The sequence below is a fragment of the Pteropus medius genome, unplaced genomic scaffold (genome assembly GCF_902729225.1).
Source record: "Pteropus medius unplaced genomic scaffold, Ma_sr-lr_union100, whole genome shotgun sequence".
In the NCBI taxonomy this organism is placed as follows: Eukaryota; Metazoa; Chordata; class Mammalia; order Chiroptera; family Pteropodidae; genus Pteropus; species Pteropus medius.
Genome location: NW_024356248.1, coordinates 2,123,219 through 2,133,003, shown reverse-complemented (window position 1 = coordinate 2,133,003; position 9,785 = coordinate 2,123,219). Strand labels below are relative to the sequence as shown.

Here is a 9,785-nt window from a genome sequence, read left to right as displayed (position 1 = left end):
CAGGGCATAGACACCAAAGCGCTCCCACGGCCACCAGCCCCCTTCCAGGACCTGACCTACCCGTGTCCAGGACCTGACCTACCCACGTCCCCCGTTGCTCCGCCCTCTGTGTTCCAGGGCCCGCGCTTCATGACTTCCGAGTATAATTCCAAGTATCTCAAGGAGCCTTCCAACCAGCCAGGTGGGCGCTTGTCTGAGCTCACGCCTCCCTCCCACCACTCCTCCCTACCCCCAACCCCAGGAGAGAGCCTGTGGGACCGGAGCTGGCACAGCACTAAGAAGACACCAGTGGAAGACAGACAGACAGACAGACAGACAGACAGGCGGTGCTGGGGACCCTGTCTCCCCAGGCTGACATCAGTGCCTTAGGCCTGCCAACCCCCAAAAGACAGCTCACTCGCCGTGCAGGGCTGTCCGAGTCTGATCACGGCTGCCTCCTGGCCTGTCGGCCCCGTCCGGCCTCCTGTGCCTCCTCCTCCTCCTCTGCCCGGGATTCTGGAGTCCTCCTGGTGCCCACGATTCCGGTGGCTCGGGGCCTCCAGATCTTTGGAGCCAGCTCCCTCCCCACTTGCTAGGACTCTGAGCCTCTGAGGGAGGCCAGGCAGGTGGGGCCAGGTGGCCTGGGGCCAGCATGGGGGCGGCGCTGTTTCTTGCAGATCTTTTGCAGAAGAAATCAATTGGTGCCAAGGAGGAGACCGGCTTCACCGAAGAATCCACCAAGAACCCCATTGTCTTCCAGCCCCCCTCTCAGGTCCTCCCTGGGAACCCGGTAAGTCGGGCTGGGCCCCACTAGAATCTCAGGGTGATTGAAGCCCTCCAGTCTGGGGCAGCCTACCTTCTATTTATTTTTTTATTCGTATGTATGTATGTATGTATGTATGTATGTATGTATTTATTTATTTATTTTTAGGCAAGGCAACCTTTGGTTGACCTCACAAATTGCAAGGAACTAGTCATCTTACAATCCCTTATTTATTTATTTATTTATTTATTTTTTTAACGCCTACAGCACCTGGTCTTCCTCGGTGGTCTCTCATCTAAGTACTGACTGGGCCAGACCCTGCTTAGCTTCCGAGATCGGACCGGATCGGGCTTTGTTCAGGGTGGCATGGCCGTAGTTATTTATTTTTTTTAAAATGTGAACTACAGAACCCTTTGTTTAAACACAAGATGGAAGAGCTTGGTCTAACTGCCCCATTTTATGGATGAGGTCACTAGCGGGGGGTCACTCAGCATTCATGCCAGCTGGCGCCCATTCTGCTCATGCCCTCCCCTCACGTCTCCCCCAAATCTTCCCTTTGCTCGGTTACTCCAATGACACCCATCTGTGCTGACCCCTCCTCTGCGCTCAGGACAAGGGGGCAGCTGCCTCTGTCAGGCTGATGCTCCTTGGCCGGCCTCTTTCAGGTCCTCCTTCCCAGCCGGAGTGTCACCAAGTCGGACTTTCTCCCCATCACCCACCCTCATGTAAGCTGAGCCTGGGAGATACCTGTCCCTATCCCCACAGGCTGGGGTCCTGCGGGGGGGGTTGGGGGCGGAGTTAGGACACTGTGGTCGAAGGCGCAGCAGGGGTTCTGGTGCCAGTGGCTGCTTTACTGCCTTAGGGTGACGAGTTCCTTCCAGGGCTGGCCAGAGGCTCTGAGCGGGAGTCGGGCTTCAGCCGACTGAATGAGAGGACTCTGAACCCTAGGGTGAGTGGCCTTAGGGCTCCTTCTGAAAAGGGACACTCAGAGGGGAGGGGAAACAATGGAAGTTTCTTAGACTTGGGCTGGGCCCTGAGCAATGGGAAGAATCATGTTGTTTGGGCCCCTGGGGGAGGAGTGAAGGCCTAGGGGCCAGAAAGGGAGGGGTGTGTTGGGAACAGTGAGTACGGTGTGGCCGGAGGGGGATAGGTACGGCTCCAGGTCTGGGGCAGGTGGCGGTTACCTGCGTCTCCACCCAGCAGCCCTTCTCGTGGCTCTGTCCCCCTGCAGGTGCCTCCTCCTAGCCCAGTACCCAGCAGCATGAGCCACTGGCAACTCCAGCACCCCCAGCGGGCACAGCAGACAAACGTTGCCCTGCTTGGCCGGGAAACTGTAGGGAATAAGGTGAGACTTGGGGTACCCAAACCCTACCCCAAACCCCCACGCCCTCCTGGCCTGACACTATCTCTCCATGCAGGAGCCCACAGGGTACAGCCTTAACAACCCTAGTTACGTCCGGAGCCCCTACGACCCCGACATGGATAATCGATACCTGACCACCTACAACCAAGGGTGAGTCCCTTCCCCGCCCTCACCTGGGGCTGTGAAGCTGGGACCCATTTTTACAGACAGGGAGACTGAGACCGGGTCAAGCCATGAGCTCACGGCCTTGTGAAGAAGAGCAACACTGAGTAATGTGGGTCCCCCAGAATAATGGGGGGTGTCAGGAAGAGGGAGGAGGGCGGGGAAGGGACGGCATGGGTGCGTCATTAAGCCGGGTATCCCATGGGGACACTCTAGAAAGCAGTGCAAACATATGACTCAAAATTATCCAGCCCGGGGGTGAGAGAGCTGGGGCATTCGCACCCCCACATCCGTCAGTCACCGTTTGAGGGCTATCCCTAGGGCAGTGTGAAGCCCAGGTACCTCCTTGCTCAGGCCGAGGAGCTCTCGCAGCCCAGGGGCAGCCTTTCCCATGTAGATGAGGTGCAAGCCACTGGTGGCCAGGGGAAGGATAAGAGGGTCCAAGGGGGTCTCGGGGAGTAACAACAGCATCTGCTAAGACACTACTTCCAGTCCATGGCTCCCTGCACCCTCAGAAGGTAGGCTCAGTGTGAGCCCTGGGCAAAGAGCGAATAACCTGGTCATCAGGGAGGGCTTCCAGGAGGAAGTGGCCCTGGAGCCATGGAGAAGGCTTTGCTGGTCAGAACTAGATGAGAGAGGGCATTATAGGAGTGAGATAAAGGAGGAGTAATTCTTGAGACAAAAGTCTCCCCTCACAGCATCTGTCCCCCGAGATGCCTGGGGAGCTAGCCCCCCTCTTTTGGGTGGGGACCATGAGGTTCAGAGGGGTGAAGTGATGCCTGAGCTTCACAGCAGATCTGTGACACACACAGCTGCTCCAGTTCCCACGGAGAGCTAGGGAGAGGGGCAGAGCTTCACCCAGGGCGTTGGAGGGACAACTGTGTCCCTGCCCCTCCTTAAGTAGACCCCCAGCCTCTGCCATCTCTGCGGGTCCTTCCCCCACCCACCCATCAGCGGGTGGTGGTTCCTGAGCTTCTGCCGGGTGCGCCCAGAGCCCCCAGGGCTTGTAATCACTGATTTCCACATTTATCTATCCGTACCCTCTCTTCACACACTCAAAGGTGGGCCCACATCTTACTCATCTTGGCACCTTCAGAACCTGGCCCAGTGCTCAGTGAATACCGGCGAAGTGGAAGAAAAGTCGAATGCCTAGACAGGGATGAGACGGGGTCCCCAACCCCACCCCCGACCCCCCGAGATGTTCACAGGCCAGGGAGAGAGAGGCACCACCTAACCAGCCCTTTACACCCCAAGTGCATCTCAGCATCAGCGTGGCATGAAGGAGGAGCGTCCAGCTCAGGGCAGAGGAGGGCAGGCTTCCCAAGTGTCCACCGAGTGGACAGGGCTTAGGGAGTGCCTGGCAGAGCAGACAGCGTGGGCCAAAGCCAGGAGGCTGGGGATCCGAGGGAATTTGTGCTCTGCGGGAGCCGAGACTCCTGTCGGAGACAGGCTGAGAGGCTGCAGAGGTGGGCCCAGGGCCGCTTACCTCCACGGCACCTCCTGTGCCACAGGTACTTCGAAAACATCCCCAAGGGTCTAGACCGTGAAGGCTGGACCCGAGGTGGTATCCAGCCCCAGAAGACCGGAGGCTATGTCCTCAACCAGCCTGTCACCCGCATGGAGGCCACCCCGGACCCCACAGAGAGTCTGAGGCACCTGCACCCCCATGTGGGAAGGTAGCATGCCCTCCTTCGGGCTCTGTCCTTGGCTGGTTCCAGGCCTTTCCCCAGCCTCTCCTCCCTCCCTCCCTCCACCTGTCTGTCCTTCAGTGAGCCCCATTTCCTCTCTCTGGCTTGTTCATTGCTTCTGTTGCCCAAAGGGGCCCCTCCCCTCCTTTCCCCAGCGACCGGAGTCCAGCTCTGCACCCGCTCCTCCTCCTCGGCTGCACGCAAAGGGGGACGGTGCTGAATGACTGTGGTTCTGCCTCACTCTGACGCTTTTCTGCTCAATTCCTCAAAAATGACGTCTATACCGACATTGGCCCCAAGTTGGCAGGCAAAGAATGTCTGTGGCTTGGCTGCCCTGGCTGAGTGCTGGCCCCTTGGGATGGGCACGCAGAGCAAAAGGCCCCGGCTCTCCGCCCTACCCCTCCCTTCTCCGGCCCCCCTTTCTCCCTGCAGAACCCTGATCTCGGCTGACCCCTTCTACCGCACCACACCTCCTGGCAGCAACCGCTTCAACTCACCGAACTGAGCCTGAGGCACAGGTAAGAGCTGGGGAACCCCTGCCCGCAGCTGCTCCCGGTGTCCAAAGTGGCTCTAATGGGCCAGCCCCACCCGCCAAGGCCTGTGTCAAGGAAGCCCTGCCTGGGGCCCCCAGCCCCAGAGTGGGGAGTGGGTGATCAGGCCTCTCAGGGGCTGACGGGTGCATAGAATCACCCAGAACCCCTCAGGCCTCATCTCCATTCCCCACAGGTTCGCCAACCCAAGGGACAAGAGCCGGCTACTGTCCCTACCCCCACCCCGTCGCCCGCTGGGACTCCCCCAGCTACTTTCCTAATGAAATAAAGAGGAGTAAAGCCGAGCAGAGCAGCGTGTCTGTCCCTGCCCGGGGCGGCTGGAAGAAGGTGGGGTGAGGGTGAGGCAGAGATGCAGGGTGGAGGGGTGAGGGCCAGACGTGGAGTCGGGGAGGCCCGGTTGGACTCACCGTGATTCTACGGACAGGGCACTTCGCTCTTGTGACTCAGTTTGCTCTCCTGTCAAGAGGTCTCCCACAGCCTGCGCTAAGTGCTTGGTCAAGTGTGGGAGGGAGGAAGCCCCCAGGAGAGGGCAGGTGGGCCATGGAGGAGGGGGGAGGCACAAGTGAGCGGGGTGTGGGTTGAGAGGCCTCAGATACCTGGTCTGTAAATTGAGGCAGGAGATCAGGGCAGGACGTCTGGGCCTTTCTGGGTCCCGCACTGGATGGTTTAAGGGAGAGGGGAGGGTGGGGGAAGGAGAAGTCTCCAGAGACAGATGGAGGAGGGTCCACGATGGGTGGACACCAGGACACCGACACCAGGAGGGGTGGGCGTGGGCTGGGGCCTCACGACAGCCCCTTCATAAGAATTAGAACCAGACACCCTGGGCGGATGCAGCCGTGAGCACAGGACCTAAAGAGCAAAGGTCTTGTGGGATGAGAAAAGCATCGCTTCCCCTGGCCCTGACCGCTGCACCTGACACCAGGCTCCTCTGTGTGCAAGGCAGAGTCTGGGCTGCCTCTGGGTGCCTTGGGTCACCTCGCCAGGTACGTCTGTGAGTGCATGATACAGCTGTATGCTGCGGCTCTGTTAGCCCCAGCCCTTTATGTTGTAAATGAAGAAGCTGGACCAAGAGAGAGAGTGTGAGCTGCTCAGGGTTATATAGGACGGAAAGGCGGCAGCAGCCCTGGATTGGGGATGTCCCCCGAACCTCGTCGTCCAGCCCAGTATGCAGCGGGGGCGACTGAATGGTTTAGCAGCTGCTGAACGTGTGTGTGGGGGCAGCTCTGCTGGCCCTGGGCCTGGCTACACCCAGCAGTCTTGAACGGCAGGCCTGAGAGATGTCCATGGCCCGGCTAGGATGCCATTTGGGATGTGGGTGGTGCCAGCTGGCTCCAGCACTGGAGGAGGGGAGCAGGGGACACAAAGTCTCTCAGCTACAAACTCAGCCAGACTCAGGACCCAGTGACAGCTCCACAGACTGTGGGTGGGGCCTGCTGGTCCATGAACCCCAAAATGAGGAGTGAGATTTGCCCCCTGGGCTGGGTCCCAACTGAGGTCTGACCATAGCGAGGTGGGGAGAGGATGGGGATCAGCCAGCCTGTCCCACCCACAGTCACACACACGTGAAAGCACACACAGATTCAGGTCACACACAGACCCCTAAAGACACACACATGCCAACTTATACAGACGCATAAATGCCAGCAGACAGGTACACATAGATTCACTAACAACCACACACACAGACATATGGAAACACAAAACATGCACACACAGTTCTTCACATAAGCACCGGACACTTCTACATGCAGACACACACCTACAGAAACATCAGCATACACAGACACAAAAACAGATGGACAGAGACTTGCAGGAGACGCACAGACAGCACACACACACACACACCACACCACCGATGCGACACACACACACACACACAGCACCCCAGTCCACTCTTCCATTCCCCACCCCAGTCCTCTTACAGCTCATGTTTTCTGCTCACCCTCCCCCTCTCTGGCCCAATAGGAGATATGGTGTTGGGGACACTGGAGCCTGATAGGGCCCTCTCTCCATTGTCACCCCCTCTCCCATTGTCCTGCACCCCATTTCCAGGCCACGTGAACTGGGGCTGCTTCACCTGGTTTCCTGAGCTGCTGTGGGCCCCACCCTCAACCCCTGCTTTCTCCCCTGCGGCCTCTCTCCAGACAGCTCGTCCCAGCCTTCCTGTTTGGGTCCTGGGCCCCAGACCAAGGGGCTGTGTGAGGACAGGGTAGTCCAGGACGTGGGGTGGCAAAAACAGGGTGTAGGAGGGGCCAATGCCAAGCCCAGGTGGTTCCAGAGGCCCTGCCTGGTGCAGGGCCTAGGTTTCCCATCTCCTAGATAAGGAGACTGGCTTGCACAGAGAGGTGGAGCCACGGGCCTCAGGTCACACAGCCAGTGAGGACTGTGGGTGGGAACCTGCTGATGAGGGGTGGAGAGGGATCCTGCAGGGGCGTAGCCTGGTAGCAGTGGGTGTGGACCCCAAGCCACATCAGTTCCTGACCTTTGCCCACTCAGAGTTACTCCAAGCCCCATGGGGGAGGGGTGATGTGGAAGATCTTGAATTAAACGGGCAGAGTGGCCAGTTTGGGGCACTGAGGAAGGCAAGGCTGTGGGCAAGGACACAGAGGAGGGGCCAGCCCAAGGCCTGGCCAGAGGAGGGGGTGGAGAGTAAGTGTGGCTGAGAGGTGGGCATCCCCGTGGGGAATGCCAGGTTTCAGGGGCCTTGGTGGCCATGCTAAGGAGCCCTTCTCTTTCCCCATCCTTGATTATGAAACTCAACAGGGGCACAGACCATGTCTGTCTTATTCACAACTCAGGCTCCGAAGCCCAGGACAGTGCCTGGCACATCTGTAGGTGCTCAGTAAATATTAGATGAATGAATGATGAATGAACGAATGAACTCTACCTGCCAGCAGGGGAACCAGACTTTGGCTGTCAGGTGAGCGTGGGTGTCACCTGTCTTGGCCCCAGGCTATCAGTAACCTAGGCTCCCTGAATCTCTGCAAGCTGGCAGCTGAGACTCTGCTGTCCCCCTCCCTTGCCTGGAAGCCATGGCTGTGGCCTCTTGGGACCACCAGGTCACCCCTTCTCTCTCTGCATGCATGTGCCCCCTTGTCTTCCCCTCACACTGTGCCCAGCTTCTGACCAACCCCAACTGAGTTCCCCCATAATGGCCTGAGGGCCTCACATTCCAACCTTGACCACTGGTTGGCCCCCAGGCCAGGGTAGGGCGATGCTCAGCAGTCCTGCGTGCCAGGCAGGAGGAATGGACACCTCCTGCCCTGTAGCTACTCAGATTACTGAAACCATTGAAGGGACTCACCTGTGCCACATCACTCCCCCTCTGTGCTGTCAGGTGGGTGCTGACACGCCCATCCCCTCACCCCTCTGAGACTTGAGTCTTCAGTCTGGTCCTGGTCCCTCAGCCCAGCACCCTTTCCTTGCCTGGGCCAAGGCTGTCAGCAGAGTAGGGCTGCGCAGGCCTGAGCTCAGGGGTCAGACTGCCTGGGTTCGAATCCCGGCTCTCCTTATCCTGAGCCTGCCTGGTACCACCAGTTGTGGAGGCCACCTGAGTGTTCTGAGCTGAAGCTGCTAGCAGTGCCCACCCACCTTGTGAGCTAAATGAGATAAATGTGGAAAGTGCTGAGCCCGCAAACAATGGCGGCCTTGACGCTGGAGCGGAGGAAACAGAGGCCTAGACAGGAACGGGGACTTGGACAAGGCCACGCTGCAGATAGTCAGAGGGTCTGGCCTTTGTTTCCTCCGGCGCGGCCATGGACAGGCCTCCTCAGAACCCTTCTCTGGGATCAGGCCCCCTCTTGTCTGGGAGAGCCTGGGGGGTGATCCACCTGTCTGGCCTTACCTGGAGGCCTAGGCTGCCTCTCAAGGGGGCCAAGCCCCACACTTCCCCGAGGCCAACTTCTCCCGGGCTCTCCGGGAAGCTGCCTGCCTCTCCCCTCACCTGCAAACCAGGCTTGGGGTGTTCAGGTGAGTCACTCCTTACAGCAGGAGCCAGTTGTAGCTGCTGCCAAAAGCCTCCTACCCCTCCCTGCAGATGTTTTAGAAACCGTTCTGAGATGTACAATGACGATGATTAACCTTTATTAAGCCCCCACAGACTGCCGGGAGCTAGGAATTTTCCGTGGGCCTTTATCTTTTCAGCAAGAACACAGAGGGGCCTCCCTCCGAGGGAAATTTGGGGACACAGGTGGGTGCTGAGCTGACGGCATTGGTGTGGGGGTGTGGAGCCCCAGGGGCTGATGGGACAGCAGAATCAGAACAGACACTGGGTGTCAAGCAATCGGGTCCCACTTGTGACGCACGCAGACATGTGTGAGGCTACTGCCCATCGTGGCACTGTGACAGCAGATGTTGACAGGTGCCATCTGGCCCAAGTCACGTGGTGATATGCAGAGCCACCATCTCATAGGCTTGACAGCTGGCCAGCTGGGAAAAGGCATCTGTCCGTGGGAACTGGAGGCCCAGGGGATGGCGAGAAGCCCAGCGGGCGGAGGCTGCAGGCCGGTGGATATGCTGCAGGCAGACAGATGGAGGGCCTGAAACGCGGGATCGCGTCCCCACGTTCTTCTCTGACCATATGGAGGGCCACCCATTCCCAAGGAAATATTCTCCAAACGGCCCAATATGCAAGGGCAGAGGAGGAGTCAGAGTCAGGGAACCCCCACCCAGGGCCTCTGTTCAAGGTCAGAGGAGGGTCTGTTGGGGCCTCCCAGGTGTCCTGATACTCTGTGCTTCTCGAGACATTGTCGCAGACAGGGTTCTGCTAAGAAAGTTCTTTCAGGCGTGAAACTTGACCCTGGAAGGACCTTCGTGGAACCAGGTCAACCTGAGCCAAAGAGATGGAGCAAGCTCTGAAAGCCGCCTGGCTTGGCGCATGCATGCTCGGGCCTCTCTGCTCTGGGGACAGGTCTTCCCCATCACATCACTGATCCAGGGGCCTCGGGTGAGCAGAAATGGTGCCTGGAAGCTTCCCAGGAGTGTCAGGCATCGCATGTGCAGCCGGTGACAAAAGCATGGGGCTTTGTTTTCTTTTGCTGAAGAAAAGGTATATGAGTGAGTATGTGTGTGTGTGTGTGTGTGTGTGTGTGTGTGTGTGTGTGTGTGTCTGTCTGTCTGTCTGTCTGTCTGTCTGTCTGTGTGTCTTCAGAGGTCCCAGGTAAGGAGATCAACCAGAAAGGCACGTGTCTCACTCACCTATCCTGAGAGGCTGGGCTGAGATGCTGAAGGAACTGTGTTCAGGAAAGACTATGAGGCTCTGGGCCCAATGACAAGATGTG

At 58.5% G+C, this 9,785-nt stretch overlaps 1 protein-coding gene and 1 pseudogene across 1 annotated transcript; one reads left to right on the top strand and one right to left on the bottom strand.

Annotated features, from left to right (window-relative positions):
* Positions 1–39: 39 nt before the first annotated feature.
* On the top strand, positions 40–4,790 carry SAXO4 (stabilizer of axonemal microtubules 4; the record flags this gene model as incomplete). Its single annotated transcript, XM_039860244.1, has 9 exons — positions 40–181; positions 657–769; positions 1,408–1,467; positions 1,605–1,691; positions 1,974–2,087; positions 2,161–2,255; positions 3,779–3,943; positions 4,388–4,473; positions 4,682–4,790. Coding segments are annotated over 8 exons (849 nt in total), but the record flags the coding sequence as incomplete, so codon positions are not given.
* Positions 1,001–1,120, bottom strand: LOC120600882 (uncharacterized; annotated as a pseudogene).
* Positions 4,791–9,785: the final 4,995 nt, after the last annotated feature.